Genomic DNA, 27,500 nt, shown 5'->3' on the forward strand with positions numbered 1-27,500 from the left:
TATCTATCTATCTATCTATCTATCTATCTATCTATCTATCTATCTATCTATCTATCTATCTATCTATTCATCCATCCACCCACCCACCCACCCATCCATCCATCCATCCATCCATCGTCATTCCATCCATCCATCCATCCATCCATCCATCCATCCATCCATCCATCCATCCATCCAGTGTTTTATCATTCAATCCATCCATCCATCCATCTATCCATCCATCCATCCAATATGTTATCTTTCTAATCATCCATCCATCCACCCATCCATCCAATATGTTATTCTATCCATCCATCCATCCATCCATCCATCAATCCACCCATCCACCCATCCATCAATCCACCCACCCATCCATCCATCCATCCATCCATCCATCCATCCATCCATCCATCCATTCAATGTTTTACCATTCCATCCATCCATCATTTTATCATTCCTTCCTTTCATCTATCTAATGTTTTACCATTTTATCCACCTATCCATCCATTCATCCATCCATCCATCCATCCATCCATCATTCAATCTATCCATCAATCCACCCGTCCATCCATCCATCTATTCATCCATCCATTCAATGTTTTACCATTCCATACATCCATCATTTTATCATTCCTTCCTTCCGTCCATCCATCCATCCATCTATTCAATGTTTTACCATTCCACCCATCCATCCATCCATCCATCCATTCATCTATCCATCCAATGTTATCATTCTATCCATCCATCAATCCACCCATCCATCCATCCATTCAATGTTTTATCACAGTCCAAACACATGCGCTACAGGGGAATTGAGTAAACTAAATTAGATGTAGTGTATGAGTGTGTGTGTGAATGTGTATGGGTGTTTCCCAGTACTGGGTTGCAGCTGAAAGGGCATCCGCTGCTGGAATAGTTGGCGGGTCATTGCGCTGTGTTGACCCCTGATAAATAAGGGGCTAAGCCGAAGGAAAGTGAATAAATAATTAAAAAAACCGAAACTAACCAGTAATATGTAATCAAATGAAAATAAAAATATCCTCTATAGACATTAAATGAATTCAGGATTAACTGCTCGTTTAAAGACAAAATCGTTTAGCCTCTAAATGTCGTGCAGCTCATTAAGACACAACGCGTGCTGTCTTATACTGAAGCAAGCTGCTGATCTGACTGAATGTGCTGGTTTTATTGTGGAGTAAACTCAGCTTGGCTTTGCCTTCGCTCACATTTGGCTGAACGTCTATTTTCAGCTTTCCAGAGAAACTGCAAAGCTGCTGTAAAACACACACACTCACGTGCACACACACACACACACACACACGTTTGTTTTTGTGAAAAGTGGGGACATTACATAGGTTTCCATTCATATTATACTGTCCAAACCGTATATTATATTGCCCTCACCTCACACTACCCCACCCCTAAACCCAACCATCACAGGAGACTGTGTGCAGCTTTACTCTCTGATTAAACTCATTCTGTAGGATTTATAAGCTTTTTGAGAAATGAGAACGTCACCCATGTCATCAAATTTCACCTCCTTTTTGTAATACCTGTGTCATACACATGTCATTATACAGATTTGTGTCCTGATATGTCACAATTCCCCCCCCCCAGACACACACACTCGCATTCTTTCTCTCTGTCTGTCTGTCTTTTACAAACACACATATATGCGCACACACAAACTAGCAGATGTATGTGTGTGTGTGTGTGTGTGTGTGTGTGTGTGTGTGTGTGTGCAGTTGGTCAGTCCAGCATCTGCGCAGACAAACAGCTGACTGGCTATTTAATTGTCCCAATGGAAATGAACACACACACACACACACTCTGAGGCCTAGAGGTGTGTGTGGGGTGTGTCTGTGTGTGTGTATTCCTATGTGTAGTGAGTAAGTGAGTGTGTTCTCTTTCTGTTTGTGTGTGTATTTGAGCGAGCATTTGTTTCTCTGTGATTGTGTGTGTGTGTGTGTGAGTGTATGCGTTTTTGAAAGATTGTGTGTGTGTGTGTGTGTGTGTCTCTCTCTCTGTGTGTGCATATGTATGCCTGTGCATGTGTCGGAGTGCATGCGTTTCTTAGTGTGTGTGTGTGTGTGTGTGTGTGTGTGTGTGTGTGTTTGTAAATGTGTGTCTTTGAAGATGTGTGAGTCTGTGTGTTTCTCTCTCTTTCTCTGTGTGTGGACAGTTGCAGTGTGTGTGTGTGTGTGTTTCTGTTTTCCCTCTTTCTGTGTGTGTTTATGCTTTTCTTTATGAGTGAGTGTGTTTGTGAGAGTTTGAGTTTTTCTCTCTTTTTCTGTGTGTGTGTGTTTCTCTCTGTGCATGTGAGTGAGTGAGTGTGTGTGTGTGTGTATGTGTGTGTTTCTCTCTCTCTCTCTTTCTGTGTGCATATGTATGCCTGTGCGTGTGTTTCTCTGTGTGTGTGTGTGTTTCTCTCTCTCTGTGTGTGTGTGGACAGATGCAGTAAGTGTGTGGCTTGTTGACAGAACACTTGTTTCTTTATAGAGTGACAGCTGTTAAACCCCGCCCACTCACTGGTCCCCGCCCACTCACTGCTTGCATTTAATCATGCTAGGAACAGTTTAGTTTCAGGCTTTCAGATAATAAAATACACTCATCGGCCACTTTATTAGGTACACCTTAATAGTACCGGACCCCTTTTTGCCTTCAGAGCTGCCTTTATCCTTCGTGGCGTATTCAACAAGGTACTGGAAATATTCCTCAGAGATTTTGCTCCATATTGACATGATAGCATCACACAGTTGCTGCAGATTTGTCGGCTGCACATCCATGATGCCAATCTCCTGTTCCACCACATCCCAAAGGTGCTCTATTGGATTGAGTTCTGGTGACTGTGGAGGCCATTTGAGTGCAGTGAACTCATTGCCATGTTCAAGAAACCAGTATGAGATGATTCACGCTTTATGACATGGTGTGTTATCCTGCGGGAAGTATGACTGTGGTCATAAAAGGGTGGACATGGTCAGCAACAATACTCAGGTAGGCTGTGGTGTTTGGGTACTAATGAGCCCAAAGTGTGCCAAGAAAATCTCCTCCACACCATTACACCACCACCAGCCTGAACCGCTGATACAAGGCAGGATGGATCCATGCTTTCATGTTGTTGAGGCCAAATTGTGACCCGAGCATCTGAATTTGTCAGCAGAAATGGAGACTCATCAGAGCAGCAACGTTTCTCCAATCTTCTATTGTCCAGTTTTGGTGAGTCTGTGTGAATTGTAGCCTCAGGCCCCGTTTACACTAGTGCGTTTTAGTTTTAAAACGGCGTTTTAGAATGAAAACGATCCGCGTCCACACTCGCGTTTCACCCAGCGTTTCTGAACTGCTCTCCGTCCACACCAAAACGCTGAAAACGCACATCACGTGACCACACACACACTCTCAGGCAAGCGCTGTAGCCAATCTACCCAGATGAGAGCTGTGCTAGTCGGACTTCTCATCAAGCATCTCCCGCTGGATCTAACCTCACTATATTTATTAAACGAAATATTTCTTTCATCTTGTTGTCTTTATTTAACGACATATTCATTGGACATTGGAATCTATTACTTGTTCTCAGGTAACGTGTTTTGGCTAAGCGCAAAGATAAGTTAATGATTAATGTAAGCACGTAGCCTACATTCTGTATATTGACTGATCGCTTGCCTTTATTTCCTATAATGTATAAACTTATTGTATGTTATACTTTTATAATGGCCATTATCGATTATTAAAACTGATATTCAGCAAAAGAGAGGGTGTGTTTCGTATTTTTACTGAAATTGAAAGGAGACAGTTGTTGTAGGCTCCGTTTTGTTATAAATATGCACACAGTGAAGATGACGCTCATATTTGCAGCACGGCGCCTCAACATTTTTGCTGTCTGTTTAGTTGTTAATATTAAAATGAAAATAGGCAGTTCCTTATATCATGTTTACATTTTATTGTTGAGAAAGTAAAACAACGTAGCCAGGGTGATGTGAATGAAGTTATAAAGTACACTGTTCCCTTTGAAGATTTACCCGTGTCCTCGGTATAGTCTGTTTTCCATATCAAACTGAGAAGAAGAGACTGCAGCCATGATCAAACTTGCGAAGTTTTAACTTACACGGAGAAGATGCAGAACTGAACTGTGCGTGTTAGGCTACTTAATATTGAGGAAAAGCCCCAATCAGAGAGGCGAATGTCTGCAGCCCCGCCTCCGTTTTCAAATGTCTCCGTTTTCCATCATCCACACTGAGACGGAGCAGCAGCGTTTCAGAATGAAAACGGCCTCTCCAGCGTTTTCGAAACGCTCCGTTTTCGGCGCTCGAGAACTCCGGCGTAGTGTGGACGGATGGCGTAACCGTAGCAAAACTTATGCGTTTTCAAACTAAAACGCATTAGTGTAAACGGGGCCTCAGTTTCCTGTTCTTAGCTGACAGGAGCGGCACCCGGTGTGCTCTTCTGCTGCTGTAGCCCATCCGCCTCAAGGTTGGACGTGTTGTGGATTCAGAGATGCTCTTCTGCAGAGCTCGGTTGTAATGAGTGCTTATTTGAGTTACTGTTGCCTTTCTATCAGCTGGAACCAGTCTGGCCATTCTCCTCTGACATCAACAAGGCATTTGCGCCCACAGAACTGCCGCTCACTGGATATTTTCTCTTTTTCAGACCATTCTCTGTAAACCCGAGAGATGGTTGTGCGTGAAAATCCCAGTAGATCAGCAGTTTCTGAAATACTCCAGCCTGTCTGGCATCAACAACCATGCCACGTTCAAAGTCACTGAAATCCTCTTTCTTCCCCATTCTGATGCTCAGTTTGAACTGCAGCAGACCGTCTTGACCATGTCTACATGCCTAAATGCATTGAGCTGCTGCCATGTGGTTGGCTGATCAGACATTTGCGTTACAGAGCAGTTGGACAGGTGTACCTAATAAAGTGGCCGGTGAGTGTATATCTTTTATGCAAATTAAACAATCAAAAGTGACAGTAAAAAATGTGTACTATTTTTTTAAATGCTGTTTTTCTGTACTTTATATTCTTATTTTTATTATATATATTATATTATATTATATATGTTTTTTTATAACTTTGTAAAATGTGTGAGTGTATGTGCATGTTCGTTTGAGAAAGCGTGTGAGTATCTATTAATTTCTCTCTCTCTCTCTCTGTGAATGTAAACTTGAGTATCAGTGAAGGATGATGAAATGTTTTGCTTGAACTGTCACTTTAATAAACGTCTAAATAAGCTCTGGATGTCCTGCCGAACCGGACGTCCCCTTCAGAACAGCTAATGAGTGTGTGTTTTGAGTGAGTCTGGAGCTCAGCATGACCTCGGTCACGTTTGTGTCCAGAACACACTGACAGGCCACCCTCAAAAAAAAACACACAAACAGACACGGCCTTTGTCCACCTGCGTTGTCCTCCTGTCTTCCGTCTCTTTTTTGTGTGTCCCGGGACAAACTGTGGCTCTGTGGTGTATTTTTAGCCAGCGTTCCCTCCCTTCAGCACTGAATGAACACAGTCAGGCAGAAGCGTGTTGACTCTGGGACAGAAATAGAGTGGCGGAGGAAATAAATACAGGTAAAGGCTTTCAGGACAGAATCCAGAGCGTCTATTTTGAACATTCAGTCGCTCCGGTGGGTCTCAGGGACGAGGGACGGGCGTATGCCGGACGTCCCATGGTGGCCTGGAATGGCATGATGGAGAATAAAATAACAAGGGATAAAATGAAGATCTTGTTCGTGCGGTTTGGGTTAGGTGTGTTTTAAAATACCTGGAAAATACAAGGAAAATGGTCATTAGTTTCTAAATTAAGACATGGGTGGGGCGGCATGGTGGCTTAGTGGTTAGCACTGTCGCCTCACAGCAAGAAGGTCACTGGTTTGAATAAAACTAGTAAACTACATGTCATCTTTTTTTAAATGTCATCATTCTAATTTAGACTACTGTTCAAGAGTTTGGGGTCAGTAAGGTTTTTAAAATATTTCTGAAAGAAAAACATTGAGAAAGCCAACATTATGCTATGCTAATAGTAATTTTGAAAACATTAATACATGCTAAAACATGCAAACCATTCGAACATGCTAGCAACAAGCAAAAAACACACTAAAACATGCTAGCACCATCACAAATGACGCGAGAAACTTGCTTGAAATTGATCTGTCTGTCAATCATTCAGCTGAATTGATAAATCATGTTAACAATGTGCTAAAACCTGTTAGCATTGAGTTAAATCATGGTAGAAATCTGGAAAACAATGTGCTCGAAAAAGTAAAAATCAGCTTAAAACATACTAGCAAGGCATTGTCATGTTAGCAACATAATTATTGACTCAAAAACATACTAAACATGCTATACCATGTTAGCAATGTGCCGAAACCTGTTAGCATTGAAAAAAATCATGCTAGAAAACTGTGAAACAAGGAGCTCGAAAAAGTTGAAATGAGCTTAAAACATTCTAGCAAGGCATTGTCATGTTACCAACATAATTACTGACTCAAAAACATCCTAAACATGCTATACTATGTTAGCAATGTGCTAAAACCTCTTAGCATTGAAAAAAATCATGCTAGCAAACTGTAAAACAATGTGCTCGAAAAACTTAAAATGAGCTAAAAACATACTAGCAAGGCATTGTCATGTTACCAACATAATTAATGACTCAAAAACATCCTAAACATGCTATACTATGTTAGCAATGTGCTAAAACCTCTTGGCATTGAAAAAAATCATGCTAGCAAACTGTAAAACAATGTGCTCGAAAAACTTAAAATGAGCTTAAAACATACTGGCAAGGCATTGTCATGTTAGCAACACAATTAATGACTCAAACACATCCTAAACATGCTATACCATGTTAGCAATGTGCTAAAACCTGTTAGCGTTGAGTCAAATCATGGTAGAAATCTGGAAAACAAGGTGCTCGAAAAAGTAAAAATGAGCTTAAAACATACTAGCAAGGCATTGTCATGTTAGCAACAAAATTAATGACTCAAAAACATCCTAAACATGCTATAGCATGTTAGCAATGTGCTAAAATCTGTTAGCATTGAAAAAAATCATGCTAGCAAACCGTAAAACAATGTGCTCAAAAAAGTTAAAATGAGCTTAAAACATACTAGCAAGGCATTGTCATGTTAGCAACATAATTATTGACTCAAAAACATCCTAAACATGCTATACCATGTTAGCAATGTGCTAAAACCTGTTAGCATTGAAAAAAATCATGCCACAAAACTGTGAAACAAGGTGCTCAAAAAAGTTGAAATGAGCTTAAAACATAATAGCAAGGCATTGTCATGTTACCAACACAATAATTAATGACCCAAACATCCTAAACATGATATACCATGTTAGCAATGTGTTAAAACCTGTTAGCATTCAGTAAAATCATGCTAGAAAACTGTAAAACAAGGTGCTCGAAAAAGTTGAAATGAGCTTAAAACATACTAGCAAGGCATTGTCATGTCAGCAACATAATTAATAACTCAAAAACATCCTAAACATGCTATACCATGTTAGCAATGTGCTAAAACCTGTTAGCATTGAGTAAAATCATGCAAGAAAACTGTAAAACAAGGTGCTCGAAAAAGTTAAAATGAGCTTAAAACATACTAACAAGGCATTGTCATGTTACTAACGCAATTAATGACTCAAAACATCCTAAACATGCTATAGCATGTTAGCAATGTGCTAAATCATGTTAGAAACATGTGAGCAATCAATGTTAATGAAGCTTAATGAATCATGCTACAAACAAGGTAACAATGTTAACACATGACAGAAAAGCACAAACAATGTGTTAAAACATGCTATCAATGTGCTAAATCATGCTACATCCATAATGTTTTAAATTAAACGTACTAGCATGTTTGCAGGGCATTTAATCATGCCTCATGCTAGCAATGTGCTAAATCATGTTAGAAACATGTTCGCAATGTTACTGATGAATAATGACGTACCATCCTACAAACACGTTAAATCATGCTACATACGTAATGTTTAAATGATGCTAAATGTACCAACAATGTGTAAAACTGGTTAGTGAATGTTAATCAAATCGAAATGTGCAAAGGCATGTTTACAAGACGTTTAATCAAGCTAGAAACATGCTAGCAATGTGCTAAATCTAGCTGCAAGAATGCTAAATAGCACATACAATTTGTTAAATATTGTTAAAATTATTAGGAATATTAATGGATGTCAAAAACATGTTAGCAACAAGCTAAAATGCTAACAATGGGCTAAATCATGTCAAAATAATAATGATGGCAAATCATGATAGTAACATTTTAGTGCTCAACATGCTCATTGTTTAACTTTGCTAGAAACATGCTAAGGTCAGCATGTTAACACTGATTAGCATTTTGTGAAAGCTGGGTAGTAACACTAAATAATGCTAGAAATGTGTCAAATACAAATGTGCAAAGTCATGTTTGCATGGTTTAATGATGCTAAAGACATGCTAGCAGTGTGCTAAAAGCTAAATATTGCTGCAAACATGTTAAATAGCACATATACAATTTGTTAAATCATGTTAGAATTACTGGGAATATTAATGTATCTCAGAAACATGTTAGCGACAAGCTAAAATAATAACAAAATAATAAGGATGATAAATCATGCTAGTAACTTGTTAGTGCTCAACATGCTCAGTGTTTAACTATGCTAGAAACATGCTTAAGACATGTTAGCACTGATTACCATTTTGTGAAAACTGGGTAGCAACACTAAATGATGTTAGAAATATGTGAAAAGCCATGTTTGCAAGGTATTTAATGATGCTATATACATGCTAACAGTGTGCTAAAAGCTAAATCTTGCTGCAAACTTGTTAAATAGCACATGTACAATTTGTTAGATCATGTTAGAATACTGGGAATATTAATGGATGTCAGAAACATGTTAGCAACAAGCTAAAATGCTAACAATGGGCTAAATCATGTGAAAATAATGATAATGGTAAATAGTAACATGTTATTACTCAATAGGCTCAGTGTTTAACTATGTTTGAAACATGCTAATGTCAGCATGTTGACACTGATCAGGATTTTGTGAAAACTGGGTAGTAACACTAAATAATGGTAGAAATGTGTCAAATCAAAATGTGCAACGCCATGTTTGCAAAGTGTTTAATGATGCTAGAGACATGCTAGCAGTGTGCTAAACGCTAAATCTTGCTGCAAACATGTTGAATAGCACATGTACAATTTGTTTGATCATGTTAGAATTACTGGGAATGTTCATTTATGTCAGAAACATGTTAGCAACAAGTTAAAATGATAACAATGAACTAATTCTTGTTAAAGTAATAATAATGGTAAATCATGCTAGCAACATGTTAGTGCTCAGTGTTTAACTATGCTAGAAACATGCTAACGTCAGCATGTTAGCACTGATCAGCATTTTGTGAAAGCTGGGTAGTAACACTAAATAATGCTAGAAATGTGTCAATTACAAATGTGCAAAGTCATGTTTGCATGGTGTTTAATGATGCTAGAGACATGCTAGCAGTGTGCGAAAAGCTAAATCTTGCTGCAAACTTGTTAAATAGCACATATACAATTAGTTAAATCATGTTAGAATTACTGGGATTGTTCATTTGTGTTAAACACATGTTAGTGACAAGCTAAATAGCTAACAAATATGCTAAATCATGTTAAAATAATAACGATGGTAATCTTGATAGTAACATGCTCAGTGTTTAAGCTAGAAACATGCTAAAGTCAGCATGTTAGCACTGATTAGAATTTTGTTACAACTGAGTAGTAACACTAAATACTGCTAGAAATATGTAAAATCAAAATTTGCAACGCCATGTTTGCAAAGTGTTTAATGATGCCAGAGACATGCTAGCAGTGTGCTAAAAGCTAACTTTTGCTGCAACCATGTTAAATAGCACATACACAACTTGTTAAATCATGTTAGAATTATTAGGAACATTAATGTATCTCAGAACCCTGCTGAAAAATCCAGCTTAAACCAGCCTAGGCTGGTTGGCTGGTTTTAGCCGGTTGACCAGGCTGGTTTTAGAGGGGTTTAGGCCATTTCCAGGCTGGTTTCCAGCCATTTCCAGCCTGGTCTTGCCTGGTCAGGCTGGAAAATGACCAGCCAAATCCAGCTAAAACCAGCTTGACCAGCAAGACTAGCTTGGCTAGGCTGGTCAAGCTGGTTTTAGCTGGTCATCTCCTAGCCTGACCAGCTAAGACCAGGCTGGAAATGGCTGGAAACCAGCCTGGAAGTGGCCAAAACCCCTCTAAAACCAGCCTGGTCGACCAGCTAAAACCAGCCAACCAGCCTAGGCTGGTTTAAGCTGGATTTTTCAGCAGGGAAACATGTTAGTGACAAGCTAAAATGCTAACAATGAGCTAAATCATGTCAAAATAATAATAATAATGCTAGTAAAATGTTATTGCTCAACATGATCAGTATTTAACTGTGCTAGAATATGCTAAAGTCAACCTAGCACTGATAGTTCATGCTAAAACATGCTAGCAACTAGCTAAAAACAATATATAATGTAAAGTTTTGAGAGTACTTTAAGCTTAAAACAGCTCTAGATCATTTTCATTGTGATTATTGTTCATTATTCTGTCGAATCTGAATTTTAATTAGTGAGTTTGTAGCCTCAAAATCTATTTGAGCGATTTCATATTCGCATTCCGTCTCTTTCCTAACTATTTATGAATGTCAATGCGCAGCATGTTATCATAGCTAGCGGCTGCATCATGCTCTATGCTAGTGTATATCATGTTACGTGGAGATTCAGTCTGTGTTCCCCAACTCGTGTGAACGGCATGTAAATAAAGTTCACTGAGAAACAGGAAGGTGTGAGAACGTAAACAAATATGAACCCGTGGGAGAAACTCAAGCTGAAATGTGAAACTCCACACCTCCGCTCGCGTTTCCCTCGTCTGTATTCAGTTTTCGGACACTGGATCCGTGCATACAGTATGAACAAACATGGCGGATCATCTCCATGTTTACAGTGACATCATTGAGGTGAGGTTTGTTTGCAGGATGGTGTTGTTCTGCAAACGCTGCATTGATAAAACGGTTTCGCATTTCTGACGGTTATCGGCAGGGAAACTCCACACTCACAGGAAGGTGACATAAGACGCAGGAATCTGAATTCCTATAGTATCATATAGATTCGTTCTCATGAGCATTGTGGGTTTGTTCATACTGCGGGGGTTTGCTTTGAATAATAGGGTAACATTTACAATTTATTAGCAAATTAGGGGTGGCGCGGTGGCTCAGTGGTTAAATTTGTAAGTTACTTTATTGAGTTGTATTAAAACAACATGAAGGAATTGTGTGGAACCAAGCATTTATTTACAGTGAATGCGGATTCTCAAGCGTCCAAACAAGAAGTGTCTAAAAGCGTACAATTATTCTGCTCTGAAAATAGACGTCAAACAGAAGGGAGTTTGTGTAAATACATCCGACAGCATCACAGAGAGAGAGACGAGCAAACATGTGGAGGAACAAGAATGAGCCGGAGAGATCGCAATCCACACACAACAACAAACACACACTGACACGAGTAGATCAACGACACACAATCATCTCTCTCACCACTTAATATCAGCTGGGTTTGAATATCATTACCTAATGGTGGATTAATATGCATAAATGCAATCTTTTACTTGGCTCGCTTGCTCAAACTAGTCCAGACAAGACTAATAACACAAAATTTAACACTTTTTCACACTATTAAACCCATGTTAAGGGACAGATAACACACTGTATGTATCTTGTATACATACATACATACACACACACACACACACACATATATATATATGTGTGTGTGTGTATATATATATATATATATATATATATATATATATTATAAATATATATATATATTTCTATATATATATTATATATACATACATACATACATACATACATACTTACATACATACATACATACACACACACACACATACATACATATATATATATATATATATATATATATATATATATATATATATATATATATATATATATATATATATATATATATATATACATATATAAAACAAACTAATTATTGGCTGGTCTGTGTGAATATGTAACTTTATATATAATAGATATTTACACAATATTTACTAAATAAAAATACAATAAATAAAATAAAATATTTAATAAATTAATAAATTAACTAAATATTAATAATAAAATATTAAATGTTTTGAAAACAATGAAAAACAATGTAAAAGATTAAATAAATGCTGGTGTGTGTAAATATGAAACCTTATAATAAAATATATATTTGCACTTGGTTATTGCTAAATAAAATAAATTAAATAAAGAATAAATTAATAAAAGTAAAATAAAATAATATTTAATAATAAGTTAACAAAATATTATTTATTAAGTTTATTTTATTTTATTATTTATTAACTATACTTTATATAAAGTAAATGTTTACTTTTGTTTTTTGCAAAATAAATAATAAATAAAATAAAACCAAATTAAAACAAAATAATATTTAATAAATAAATACGAAGAAAATAATAATAATATTATGAAATATTTTTTAGAAAATATAAATGATAATATAACAGTTATTTTTTTATATATTTATATTTTTGGAGGTTTTTACCTTTAACTGATCGCACAGTAGAGAGTATTGACAGGAAAGCGAAGGGAAGGATCGGTATAAGACCTCAAGAGGGAAATCAAACTCATGCCACCATGAGCACTGGAGTGCATGTGTCGACACACTAACCACTACGCCATTGGCACATTAAAAGTCTTACACACATTAAAATCCACAACGCTCAAAGCACACCAAACAGAACCCTATAGCAGACGCACGTTATATTTATGTACATGTTTAGTGTTTCCGCACCACCTGCTCTCTGTAAATAAAACACAAATATGAGTGTTTTCTTCCGTGTGGGATTTTCCACAAACCTTTAACATCAGTGGCTTTAATTAGAGACAGTCTGCAGCATCAAAGTCTGACTGCATAAGAAGATTCATACGAGGATTTACACAGAGATCTGGCCTATAGTGTCAGAATAACTCTATAAAGACTGAGTTTAGGTTTGAGGTCTGATGTCTCCACACACACACACACCTGGAGAACAAATACACCCGGTCAGCTCGCAGCCTGCAAAGTCATCAGTGCCGCCTGCAAAATGCAAAGTATGCGGCAAAATAAAGTGGAGGAGCACATCTGGAGAAGCTGGCAGAAGATTATGAGCTCCAGAAAAAAAGATAGAGTTGCCCGTTTCCATTCATTTCACTCTCTGATGATCCCTTTCACAGATGCTGGAGGAGCGACTGTGGAAAACACACACGCACACACATTCTTGTACAGCTATCTTTATGGGGACTTCACAATCACATAGAGATAATTATTTTATACTGTACTGTATATTCGATCCCCCTACCCCTAAACGGAAATATGTACATTCTTATATTTTCTTATATTTCTACTCACTGGCCACTTTATTAGGTACACCTTACTAGTACTTGGACCCCCTTCTGCTTTCAGAACTGCCTTAATATTTCGTAGCATTGATTCAACAAGATGCTGGAAATATTCATCAGAGATTTTGCTCCATATTGACATGATAGCATCACACAGTTGCTGCCGATTTGTCGGCTGCACATCCATGATGCCAATCTCCCGTTCCACCACATCCCAAAGGTGCTCTATTGGATTGAGATCTGATGACTGTGGAGGCCATTTGAGTACAGTGAACTCATTGTCATGTTCAAGAAACCAGTCTGAGATGATTGAGCTTTATGGCATGGTGTGTTATCCTGCTGGAAGTAGCCATCAGAAGATGACTGTGCTCATAAAGGGATGGACATGGTCAGCAGCAATACTCAGGTAGGCTGTAGTGTTGACATGATGCTCAATTGGTACTAATGGACCCAAAGGAAATCTCCCCCACACCATTACACCACCACCACCAGCCTGAACCGCTGATACAAGGCAGGATGGATCCATGCTTTCATGTTGTTGAGGCCAAATTCTGACCCGAGCAGTTGGACAGGTGTACCTAATAAAGTGGCCGATAAGTATATACACCACACAAAAACTGTTTTAAGTGTTAAACGACTAAAATCCAGAAGTAAGCTCGGTCACACTTTATTCTGATGGTCTGTTTGTTGTATTTAAGTTACATTGCATCTACATGCCAACTGATTCTCATTAGATTATAAGTAGACTGTTAGCTTGGGGTTAGTGTAGGTTGACATGTACTTGCAAAGATTCTTATAGCCAGTTAAAAGTCTGAAGGAGCAGAATCAGCAGATATTAAGCAGACAGTCTACTAATATTCAAATGGACCATTAAAATAAAGTGTTACCGTAAGCTTTAACTCATATAATGCACACACTGCCACCTAGAACACTGCATCACAGAGCCTGTCAGATTTAGCAGTTTTCTTCAGAAGGAGCTCCAACTCTAGTTTGGGAACATCGAGAAACTGAAGAGATTTGTACAAACAGCATGATGGATGTCCACTGACTAGTTAGTCCTCAGTTTGGCAAACTCCATGAAAACAGACCTTACTTAGCCGAAAACCAACCCTCCACCCACTTCTGAGAGACCTGAACAGCGGCTCTGTGAGCTGAATCAAATAAAGGCGGCCGGCGTTCAGCTTTATTTTCTTTTTAAGGGCAGGGGGTGGACGGAGGGTGGCCGTGACTCGCTCTTCTTCTGTGGTGTTTGGAGTCGGTTTCTTCCCACAGCTGTGCAAACCTCCAGCAGGAAAACAGCAGCGACATTCCTGCCGGGTCCAGATCCATCCAATCCCAAAAGCAACAGCTGCCTCCGTCCCGCCGAGCCCTTCCTCCAGAGCCACGCGCCGCTAAACCAGGCCTTCTGGATGAACTCGGGTTGGTTTTGTCAAATTAAATAGTAGTGACAGGCAGCAGGGGTCAAATATTCTGGATGGGGGACTGTGAGCGAGGGTCTGTTGACGTATATGAAGCAGGTCTGTTTTGATAGCGATAAGAATGCAGCTACTTTTTTAAACAAAACAGAAAAGACTGTTGAAATTATGACACAAATGGCATGGAGGAGGCGGTCGGAGCGTCCTCAGAGCGTTATCTGAAAAACGGATGTGGGTCTGGAGTGGCAACTCCCACGCTCGGGTGTAGCTGTGGAGGAGGTCACCGTAAATCCACACGCAAGTCAAACCTGCTGCTGTGGAGCAAATCACTGCCGCGGAAACTCAGAGTTAGTGCTGGAGATCTGAAGTGTTGGAGGAGAATATCTGAGCTCTTCTGACTTTAGTAACCACCTAGCAACCACACAGAACACCCTAGCAACAACATCTTCACACATCCCAATCACAGTTCACCATACAGCAGTTTAGAACCCCATAGCAACCATAAGCAATAACCCTAACAATCTACAGTACTCTAACAACCTCCAACAACACCCAGTCAACCACATAGAACAATCTAGCAACCACATATCAAACTCTAGACACCACTTAGAAAACACATTACAACCACACAAAACACCCTAACAACCACACAGGACACTTAACAACCACACAAAACACCCTAACAACAACATAGGACACCTTACATCCACACAAAGCGCCCTTACAGCCACATCAAACACCTTACAACCACACAAAACACCCTAACAACCACATAGAACACCTTACAACCACACATAACACCCTAACAACCACATAGAACACCTTACAACCACACAAAACACCCTAGCAACAACATCTTCACACATCCCAATCACAGTTCACCATACAGCAGTTTAGAACCCCATAGCAACCATAAGCAATAACCCTAACAATCTACAGTACCCTAACAACCTCCAACAACACCCAGTCAACCACACAGAACAACCTAGCAACCACATATCAAACTCTAGACACCACTTAGAAAACACATTACAACCACACAAAACACCCTAACAACCACACAGGACACTTTACAACCACACAAAACACCCTAACAACAACATAGGACACCTTACAACCACACAAAGCGCCCTTACAGCCACATCAAACACCTTACCACCACACAAAACACCCTAACAACCACACATAACACTATAACAACCACATAGGACACCTTACAACCACACAAAACACCCTAACAACCACATAGAACACCTTACAACCACACAAAGCGCCCTTACAGCCACATCAAACACCTTACAACCACACAAAACACCCTAACAATCACATAGAACACCTTACAACCACACATAACACTATAACAACCACATAGGACACCTTACAACCACACAAAACACCCTAACAACCACATAGAACACCTAACAACCACACAAAACACCTTAACAACCACATAGGACACCTTACAACCACACAAAACAACCTAACAACCACACAGGACACCTTACAACCACACAGGAAACTTAACAACAACACAAAACACCCTAACAACCACCTAGGGTACCTTACAACCACACAAAACACCCTAACAACCACATAGGGCACCTTAAAACCACATAAAGCACACTAACAACCACAAAGGACGCCTTACAGTTACACAAAACACCCTAAAAACGACACAGGACACCTTACAACCACACAAAACATCCTAACAACCACACAGGGTACCTTACAACCACACAAAACACCCTAACAACCAAACAGGACACCTTACAACCACACAAAACATCCTAACAACCACAAAGTGCACCTTACAACCACAAAAACACCCTAACAACCACAAAGGGCATCTTACGACCACACAAAGCACCCTAACAACCACCTAGGGTACCTTACAATCACACATAACACCCTAAAAACCACATATGACACCTTACAACCACACTTAACAACCTAACAACCACATAGGACACCTTACAACCACACAAAACACCCTAACAACCACACAGGACACTTAACAACAAAACAAAACACCCCAGCAATCACATAGGACACCTTACAATCACACATAACACCCTAACAAAAACACAGGACACTTAAAAACAAAACAAAACACCCCAGCAATCACATAGGACACCTTACAACCACACAAAACACCCTAACAACCACACAGGACTCTTAACAACAAAACAAAACACCCCAGCAATCACATAGGAAACCTTACAATCACACAAAACACCCTAACAACCCCAAAGGACATTTAACAACATTAAAAAGCACCCCAGAAATCACATAGAACACCTTACAACCACACAAAACACCCTAACAACCACACAGTAAACCTTTCAAACACACAAAATACCCTAACAACCACGCAGGACACCTTACAACCACACAAAACACCCTAACAACCACATATGACACCTTAAAACCACACAAAATACCATAACAACCACACAGAGCACCTTACAACCACACAAAACACCCTAACAACCACATATGACACCTTAAAACCACACAAAATACCATAACAACCACACAGAGCACCTTACAACCACACAAAACACCCTAACAACCACATATGACACCTTAAAACCACACAAAATACCCTAACAACCACACAGGGCACCTTACAACCACACAAAACACCCTGACAGCCACACAGGCCACCTTAAAACCACACAAAATACCCTAACAACCACACAGGGCACCTTACAACCACACAAAACACCCTGACAGCCATACAGGACACCTTACAACCACACAAAATACCCTAACAACCACACAGGGCACCTTACAACCACACAAAACACCCTGACAGCCACACAGGACTAGTTACAACCACACAAAATACCCTAACAATTACACAGAACACCTTACAACCACACAAAACACCCTAACAACCACACAGAACACCTTACAACCACACAAAACACCCTAACAACAACATAGGACACCTTACAACCACACAAAACACATTACAACCACACAAAATAGCCTAACAACCACACAGAACACCTTTTCAACCACGCAAAAAACCCTAACAACCACACAGGACACTTGACAACCACACAAAACACCCTAACAACCAAAACAATCTAAAAAGGACAAGAACACCCTAACCACCTAGAACATTTGTACCATATAAACCACTCAGAAACCTCGTAGAATCCTGTAACAACCACACAGAACATGAGGCCTCCGAAAAAATCTGTAAGTTGTGGTCACCAAGGTGTTAGCAGGTCTCTATTGTTAAAACTAAAAATAAACAAGCTGGCGTTAAACCAACAGGAATTTGATGTCGTTGGATTATTGTTGTTTCAATAATAATAACCGGCTGGGTCAGTGACAAATGCAGGGTGGAGAGTCATGTACAACGCCCTCATTTACTGTAATGAAAAGCACACAAACAGAATTTAACTAATGGCTGTGATGCTTATTTACTTTGCATATTTCATTATACATAGATATGTGCTTACGCCTGTGAAAAAAAAAATGGTTAAACTACTTTAAGTACATTCAAACCTCCATGATAGACTTTTTTTTTGCTATTGGGAAACTAGGAAAAAAGATTTCGAGTTATTGCTTTAACTTCACTGTTTTTGCCACCAAACAATTACCCACATCAACTTTAACAACAATGGCAACCACACAGAACCCCCTAGCAACTACATAGAACACCCCAACAACCACAAAACACCCCAAAAACCACAAAACACCCTAGCAACCACAAAGAAATTTTTAGAAAAAAAACACATAACACCCTAGAAACCCCAAAGAATACCAACACAAACCCAAAACACCTTAGAAACCACCCAAAACACTCTATCAAATCCCAGAACAAGCTAACAGCCACATAGAACACTCCAGCAACCACAACACACCCAAGCAATCACAAAGAAAATCCTAGTAAAAACACACAACACCCTAGAAACCACACAGAACACCAACACAAACCCAAAACACCTTAGCAACCACCCATACTTATCTAGCAAAAACTCAGATCAACCTAACAACCACACCGAACACCCTAACAACCACAAAACACCCTAGCAACCACAAAGAAAATCCTAGAAAAAAACACAACACTCCAAAAACCACACAGAACACCAAAACAAACACAAAACACCTTAAAAACCACCTAAAAAAAACTCAGAACAACCCAACAACCACACAGTACATCCAAACAACCACAAAATACCCTAGCAACCACACAGAAAACCCAAGCAAACACAACTTAACAACAACGTATAACATTTTAACAAAAACTCTTAACATTTTACAACTACACAGAACACCCTGACAACCTTAAAACACCCTAGCAACCACACAGAAAACCCACACAAACGCAAAACACCTTAACAACAATCTAGAGCACTCTAGCAAAAACTCTGAACATTTCACAACCACACAAAACACCCTAGCAACCATATAGGACACCCTAGCAACCACATAGGACACCCTAGCAACCACATACAACACCTTAACAACCACACAAAACAGTCTAACAACCACAAAACACCCTAGCAACCATATAGAACACCCTAGCAATAATTAATTATATACCATATACCATTATTATAGTTGCTACACTATAGCAACTACGAGTGTGTCGGTATGTGTGTGTGTGTATGTTTGTGTGTACAGCTGCACCTGGAACATTGTGTCTTGTCAGAATACCAGAGTAGCAATAGCAATTCCAGGAGCACAGAACAAGGAAATGATTCAGCTACCTGAACACACACACACACACACACACACACACACACACACACACGCACACACACACACACACACACACACACACACACACACACACACACTGGCCTTGCATGTTAAGGATTTTACAGACCTATTAATTTAATACCATACAGAATGTATTTTATTATCTAATAATAAAATACAAATTATTAAATAATCTAATTAACTAAATACAAATTAATATATGCATCCATTCAATACTTTTAAAAACCATTTAAATATTAAAAAGATTTTTTATTTAAAAATTAATTTATTATTATTATTATTATTATTAATAAAAGTACTAATAATAATATTATATTTTCTAACAAAAATTATGACTAATATATTTATTTAAATTATAAAGATAAAGTAATAAATAATAAAACATATTATTAATAATAATAATCATTATATAATGTACATTTTACATAATTTACACAATTTACATAACATTTATTGATTGATTAATTGATTGATTTAATATTTGATTGGTTTAATAATAATAATAACACTAATAACGTACACTCACTGGCCACTTTATTAGGTACACCTGTCCAACTGCTCATTATTGCAAAGTTCTAACCACCCAATCACATGGCAAAAACTCAATGCATTTCGGTTTGTAGACATGGTCAAGACGTTCTGCTGCAGTTCAAATCGAGCATCAGAATGGGGAAGAAAGGGGATTTAAGTGACTTTGAATGTGGCATGGTTGTTGCTGCCAGATGGGCTGGTCTGAGTATTTCAGAAACTGCTGATCTACTGGGATTTTCACGCACAACCATGTCTAGGTTTTACAGAGAATTGTCTGAAAAAGAGGAAATATCCAGCGAGCGGCAGTTCTGTGGGCGCAAATGCCTTGTTGATGAGGTCAGAGGAGAATGGCCAGACTGGTTCCAGCTGATAGAAAGGCAACAGTAACTCAATAAGCACTCGATACAACCGAGGTCTGCAGAAGAGCATCTCTGAACACACAACACGTCCAACTTTGAGGCGGATGGGCTACAGCAGCAGAAGACCACACCGGGTGCCGCTCCTGTCAGCTAAGAACAGGAAACTGAGGCGACAATTCACACAGACTCACCAAAACTGGACGTTGGAAAAAACGTTGCCTGCTCTGATGAGTCTCCATTTCTGCTGCCACATTTGGATGGTCGGGTCACTGTACTCAAATGGCCTCCTCAGTCACCAGATCTCAATCCAATAGAGCAGCTTTGGGATGTGGTGGAACGGGAGATTGGCATCATGGATGTGCAGCCGACAAATCTGCAGCAACTGTGTGATGCTATCATGTCAATATGGAGCAAAATCTCTGAGGAATATTTCCAGTAACTTGTTGAATCTGTGCCATGAAGGATTAGGGCAGCTCTGAAGGCAAAAAGGGGTCCAACCCTTTACTAGTAAGGTATACCTAATAACGTGGCTGGAGAGTTTAATTCTAACAATAATATTGGCTAATGAAATTGCTTAAATTCTAAAAAAGCAATGAATGCTTATTTTTTTTGTCACTAATAACACCTTACATATCATTTATTGCTTGATTAATTGACTGACTGACTAAACAAACTCTTTTCAGACTCCAACATATACTGTGGCACAATGTTTGTCCCCATCTGTCATCACAAAGTCTAAAAGCAATGCTCCTGTGACAAAAAAAGTGAAACCGAAGACATTCCTGCACAACATTTTCTCCAGCAGCCCAATGCATGCAGAAAGGTTATTATCAGCCGGTGTTGATCTGCTCAGCGGAGTGAGTCCAGCAGCTGACAGGTGGACGCAGTGCATCAGATAAGCTCAAACTCATGGCGTTTCATGCTAATGTCAGATTCCTGTGCGCTCGGGTTTCTCCTGGCACTCGCCGCTTTTGCTCCATTTCTGTGGCATCAGGAGAGATTTAAGTAAAGCTGCATTGAGTTTCAGCAGCGTGTCTGTCAATCTGTCAGTCTGCTGCACTTTCACTCAGTGACGCTCTGCTGCAGAGCTTTTAACCTGCTCATTCAGCCAGCTTCTTTATAAAAGTGCTGTTATAGATATAGTGTGGCTGCTTCTTTGTCCTGCTCACTCTGTAGATAATGAGATAGCCTCAGACATGATTTACTTAATCAAACAATGCCTTCTCTTTATGTTCTGTGTAAACAACATCATGCAGATTTGTCTACAAAAGCTATTCCAAGCATTCAAGTAGCAATCAATTTCAAGATGCAAAACAACCTTCCACAATTAGTGTGTGTGTGTGTGTGTGTGTGTTATAATTGTAGAAATGTGTATTTTATTGTAATTTCGTTTAATTGGTGAATACTGTATGTTTTACAAACAGCAGAACAACTTGCATCCAATTCCTTACAAATAATATCTGCAATTAAAAACTAGCCTAGAATGCCGTCAGCTAATAAAAACAACTAGCCTGGTGCAATGTTCGCTGTTAAAAACTAGCCTAGAGAGCAGTATGCAGTTAAAAACTAGCCTAGAATGCGTTTAATAACTAGCCTAAAGTGCTGTTTGCTGTGAGAAACTAGTCTAGAGCACCCTCTGCTTTTAAAACCTAGCCTAGACCACATCTAAAAACTAGCCTAGAGCACCGTCTGTTGTTAAAAACTAGCCTAGAGCACAGTATGCAGTTAAAAACTAGCATACGATGCATTTAACAACTAGCCTAGAGTGCCGTCTGCTATTAAAAACAAGCCTTGAGCACTGTTTACTGTTAAAAACTAGCCTAGAACGCCAACTGGTGTTAAAAACTGGCCTAGAGTGCCATCTGCTGTTATAACTAGCCTAGAACACCACCTGGTGTTAAAAAAACTAGCCTAGAGCAACAATTGCAAGTAAAAACTAGACTAGAGCGCCGTCTGCTATTAAAAACAAGCCCAGAGCGCCATCTGCTGCTAAAAACTAACCTACAGCATATCTAAAACTAGTATAGAGTGCTGTCTGCTATTAAAAACAAGCCCAGAGCGCCATCTGCTGCTAAAACTAACCTACAGCATATCTAAAACTAGTCTAGAGTGCTATCTGCTGTTAAACATTAGCCTAGAGCACCATCTGCTGTTAAAACTATCATAGAGCGCCATCTTTTGTTAAAAACTATCCCAGAGCGTCATCTGCTGTTAAAAACTGTCCTAGAGTGCTGTCTGCTGTTAAAAACTATCCTAGAGCAACATCTGCTGTTAAAAACTAACCTAGAGCGTCATCTGCTGTTAAAAACTATCATAGAGCGTCATCTGCTGTTAAAAACTATCCTATAGCGCCATTTACTGTTAAACACTAGCCTAGAGCACTATTTGCTTTTAAAAACTAGCCTAGAGCACCATCTGCCATTAAAAAACGATCCTAGAGCATCATCTGCTGTTGAACACTAGCTCAGAGCACCATCTGCTGTTAAACACTATCCTAGAGCGCCATCTACCGTTAAAAACTATCCTAGAGCGTCATCTGCTGTTAAAAACTATCCTAGAGCGCCATCTACTGTTAAACAATAGCCTGGAGCACCATTTGCTTTTAAAAATTATCCTAGAACGCCATCTGCCATAAAAATTTTCCTAGAGCGACATCTGCCGTTACAAACTATCCTAGAGCGCCATCTGCCTTTAAAAACTATCTTAGAGAGCCGCCTGCTGTTACAAACTATTCTAAAGCGCTGTCTGCAGTTAAAAACTAGCCTAGAGCGCTGTCTGCTGTTAAAAACTACCGTAGAACACCGTCTGCTATTAAAACTAGCCTAGAGCGCCGTCTGCTGTTAAAAACTATCCTAGAGCGCCATCTGCTGTTAAAAACTATTGTAGAGCACCGTTGGCTTCAAAAAAACTAGCCTAGAGCGCCGTCTGCTGTGACACACTAGCCTAGAGTGCCGTCTGTTTTTAAAAGCTAGCCTAGAGTGCCATCTGCTGTTAAAAACTAGCCTAGAGCGCCATCAATTGTTAAACAATAGCCTATAGCACTATCTGCTGGTAAACACTAGCCTAGAGCGGCATCTGCCATTAAAAAGTATCCTAGAGTGACATCTGCCGTTAAAAACTATCCTAGAGCGGCATCTGCCGTTACAAACTATCCTAGAGCGTCATCTGCTGTAAAAACTATCCTAGAGCGTCATCTGCTGTTAAAAACTATCCTAGAGCGTCATCTGCCCTTACAAACTATCCTAGAGCGACATCTGCCATTACAAACCATCCTAGAGCGTCATCTGCTGTTACAAACTTTCCTAGAGCGTCATCTTCCGTTACAAACTATCCTAGAGCGTCATCTGCTGTTAAAAACTATCCTAGAGCGTCATCTGCCCTTACAAATTATCCTAGAGTGTCATCTGCTGTTTAAAAACTATGCTAGAGCGCCATCTAGAGCGTCGTCTTCTGTTAAAAATGATCTTAGAGTGCCGTCTGCTATAAGCAAATGTATTTTTATATCGCAAATAAAAGTTCAAGCCAATCATTATGCTAATGTTTAGCCTAACAAGACAGTTCACCCAAAAATGAAAATTTGTTTACTTGTTTCAAAACTTCAAAAGAAGATATTTTGAAGAATGTTGGAAACCTGTAACCATTGACTTCCATAGTGTTTGTTTTTCCAACTATGGAAGTCAACTGTTGCAGGTTTTCGTCTTTCTTCAAAATAGCGATAAATTCATAAAGCTCTGGAACCTCTTGAGGGTGAGTAAATTATTATTTTTTGGGTGAACTACCACTTTAAACAGGTCCTTTGAGTTCATGCAAATTCTTAACTAACGTCAGTCCTGGTTGGATGAACCTAAAGCTGCTTCCTCTCGCATATACAACAAAACAAACAAATCCCTCTCAGTTCAGCGTCTAAATCTCAGATCTAAATCCTGGTAGATCTGGGTGTAAATCATCAGGTGTGTCGCTGGAGCGTGGACTGCAGGAGAAACAGCCATTAGCCCATTATCTTCTAAAATTACCCAGTATAAGTGTGTCGTTTATGGGCTGCATTAGAGCCTCAGTAATGCGCTGTTCTGCTGAGACACTAAAACAAACCCAGCTATTGTGCGGAGGCTTATGCGGTTTTATAATATACACTGCTGCTGAATGCTTGATTCTGATTGGCTGATGACCATTTAAAGGTGTGTCATTATTTTAAGACAAATACACAGCTAAAGTAGTTTTGAGTGAATCAGCTCCATATCACTACTCAAAAAAAAAAAAATCATTATATTTGTATAATTCAACAGCCTGTAGTGAACTATTCTTTACATAATATAATATAAAATTATATAAAAATTGTATATAAAATTTCATTTAACAGGTCTGCTGAATCCTTGATTCTGATTGGCTGATAAGTAGGGCTAGACAGAATCTGCAAATTTCTGTGGAGAATTTTGTACAAAAAAATCTGCGGATTTATGCGAAAGGATTTGTAATAAATATTATAAATAATAACTTATTATATAATTTAATAAATTAAAAATTAAAATGTTTTTTTTTTTACTTTTATTTAATGTTTACAATGCAAATCCAATTAGATACACTTATTTGGTAAACAAAGCAAGTCTCATATATCTACTAAAAGACAAAAATATGACTTTACAAACTGTATTGTAAATAAATTGTATGAACAATTTAATATTACTATTATTATAACAATAAAATTAGTGAAATGAATTAGAAAACTGAATAAATATACATTTACACACATTTACACAGGTGAATACATAGACTGATGGGCTAAAAATCTGCGTATTTCTGCGTGTGCAGATTCCATGTGGGCCTACTGATGAGCATTATAATGCTGTGTTCACACCAGACACGGAAGAAGCGTCAAACGCGAGTGATTTAAATGTTAAGTCAATGCAAACGTGCGAATAGACATCCTGCGGTGCAATACGTGTGAATGGTGCGGCGTGAATGACGCGAATGACCTGGCGCGAATGAAGCAAATTAAAAATGATCTAGTAGACTCAGACACTCAGGCCTACTGATGAGCATTCTAATGCTGTGTTCACACCAGACACGGAAGGAGCGTCAAGTGCGAGTGATTTACATGTTAAGTCAATGCAAACATGCGAATAGACATCCTGCGATGCGATCCGCACGAACGATGCAAATTGCGCGAGTGGCACGGTGCGAATGGCATGATATGCGCGAATGGCGCAATATACGCGAATTGAGAGTTTTGCAAGAATCGCTCGAGTTCAGAAATCTGAATTTCAGAGGACATTCGCTCCTCGTTAACCAATCAGAAGCTTGTTTTTGTGGGGGCGTGATTATGACGTAGCGCCTGCTGTTCGATTCCTAAGGGAAATGCACCACTCAAAGGATCTAGTGGACTCAGACACGGCCCTAAACGTATCAACGCTGTTTTTCAGCCTTCATAAAGCACATAAACACTGTTATTTTCTCAATAAAATCCATGTTAGCATTTAGCAACGAAGCTAGAGTCACCAGGCAGACAGTAGCCTTGCCCATCACGCGAATACACGTCTGTTCTGAAGTGAATTTGACGTGTGAATGAAGTAAACTTCACGTGGCTATTCACGTGTTCACGTGGCTATTTACGTGCGAATAGCGTGATTTATCTGTGCATTCCGCGTCTGGTGTGAACACAGCATAAGGTGTGCTGCTATTGTCAGATAAACACACAGCTAAAGTAGTTCTGGCAGGTTTTAAATGCATCACAGCATCGTTAACTAAAAAAGTCATTATAATATTTAAATCCATGGCATGTAGTCAATTATTCTTTACATAATATAAAATAACAGAATACAATAGCAGCAACATACAATACATTTTGCAAAGAATTATATGACAGGATTTTTAGTCTGTTAAATGCTTGTTTCTGATTGGCTGATGAGCTTTTTAAGGCGTGCCGTTATTGTCAGAAAGTAGTTCTGGCAGGTTTTGAGCGCATTACAGCTCCATATCGCTACGCAGAATGATCTCAGTCATTTCACAGTCAAAAATCACATCAAAACACAACTGAAGGTTCTGGATGAGATGTGGAAGAAACTAGTGCTAGACTCAGAAGCAGTTTGAGGACAGAAATCTGACAAAACCTCAAATACAACATCTAAACACTGGCTTTAGCTGTAGAAACCATAGTATAAGGAGAATAATGCACTCTCAGCCATTGAATTATTAGAGAATATCCCACACTCGTATCCGTGTACCTGTGTGTGTGTGAGTCATTATCTCCATTACAAACTCGCTGACCAGGACAAGCCACAGGATTTTCAGATTTACAAGAAGCGCTTGTTTGTGAATAAATGCACTTAAGTCTGAGATTTAACCTCAATGCTGGATCTGTGCTGAGTCTAAATAATAGCATGAGGCCATCGAACGCATGTCATTTCAGTGGAATCATTGAGAGAAAAGACGATTCCAGTCATTCCAGATGAACCCAGATGAGGTTTCCATCCTGAAAAAAAGGCTGACGGAGGATCAGTGCATTAGGTACTCAGAGCAGTCTAATGACAGACTGAGGCGTTCATACAGGATGATCTAATCTGAGGGATATTTCACACTCGGAATTGAGTGATTTCATGGATAATTTGATATATAAAGAAAATAATATGCATAGAGACATATTGGCATATATAGTTGAAGAATTATTAGCCCTCATGTATTTGATTCCGCAATTTTTGTTTAGGAGAAAAATTTGTTCAACACATCTCTAATCATAATCGTTTTAATAACTCATTTCTAATAACTGATTTATTGGTCAGACTTTACAATAAGGTTCATTAGTTAATGTTGATTGATGCATCGACTAAGATGAACAAACAATGAACAATACATCTACTACAGTATTTGTTCATGTTAGTTAACGTTAGTTAATGAAAATACAGCAGTTCATTGTTAGTTCATGTTAACTCACGGTGCATCAACTAATGTTAACAAGCATGGACTTGAATGTTAATAATGCATTAGTAAATGTTCAATTATGATTAATAAATGCTGTACATGTGTTGTTCATGAATCGTTCATGTTAGTAAA

At 38.9% G+C, this 27,500-nt stretch overlaps 1 protein-coding gene and 1 long non-coding RNA gene across 46 annotated transcripts in view; one reads left to right on the forward strand and one right to left on the reverse strand.

Annotated features, from left to right (window-relative positions):
• Window positions 1–27,500, reverse strand: part of kcnq1.2 (potassium voltage-gated channel, KQT-like subfamily, member 1.2) — a 234,529-nt gene that overhangs the window by 21,668 nt on the left and 185,361 nt on the right. For 11 of the 45 annotated variants that reach the window (XR_015525982.1, XR_015525977.1, XR_015525983.1 and 8 more), the window contains one exon: window positions 5,164–5,729. The exons of 29 other annotated variants lie outside the window; for them this stretch is intronic. Coding sequence is in view for 12 of the 16 variants with exons in the window: in XM_087311497.1 (XP_087167623.1) it covers window positions 5,721–5,729 (9 nt within the window). In the remaining 4 variants the exon portion in view is untranslated. Of the gene's footprint in view, window positions 1–5,163; window positions 5,730–27,500 lie in introns of those variants that run through there. 5 more of the 45 variants (XR_015525984.1, XM_087311494.1, XM_087311484.1 and 2 more) reach the window with 1 other exon arrangement.
• LOC147830738 (uncharacterized) lies at window positions 5,039–11,302 on the forward strand. Its single transcript, XR_015526162.1, has 3 exons — window positions 5,039–6,214; window positions 7,371–7,587; window positions 10,032–11,302. It is a non-coding gene; the product is annotated as an uncharacterized LOC147830738 (long non-coding RNA).

The sequence above is a fragment of the Danio rerio genome, chromosome 25, assembly GCF_052040795.2.
Source record: "Danio rerio strain M-AB ecotype USA chromosome 25, GRCz13ab, whole genome shotgun sequence".
In the NCBI taxonomy this organism is placed as follows: domain Eukaryota; kingdom Metazoa; phylum Chordata; class Actinopteri; order Cypriniformes; family Danionidae; genus Danio; species Danio rerio.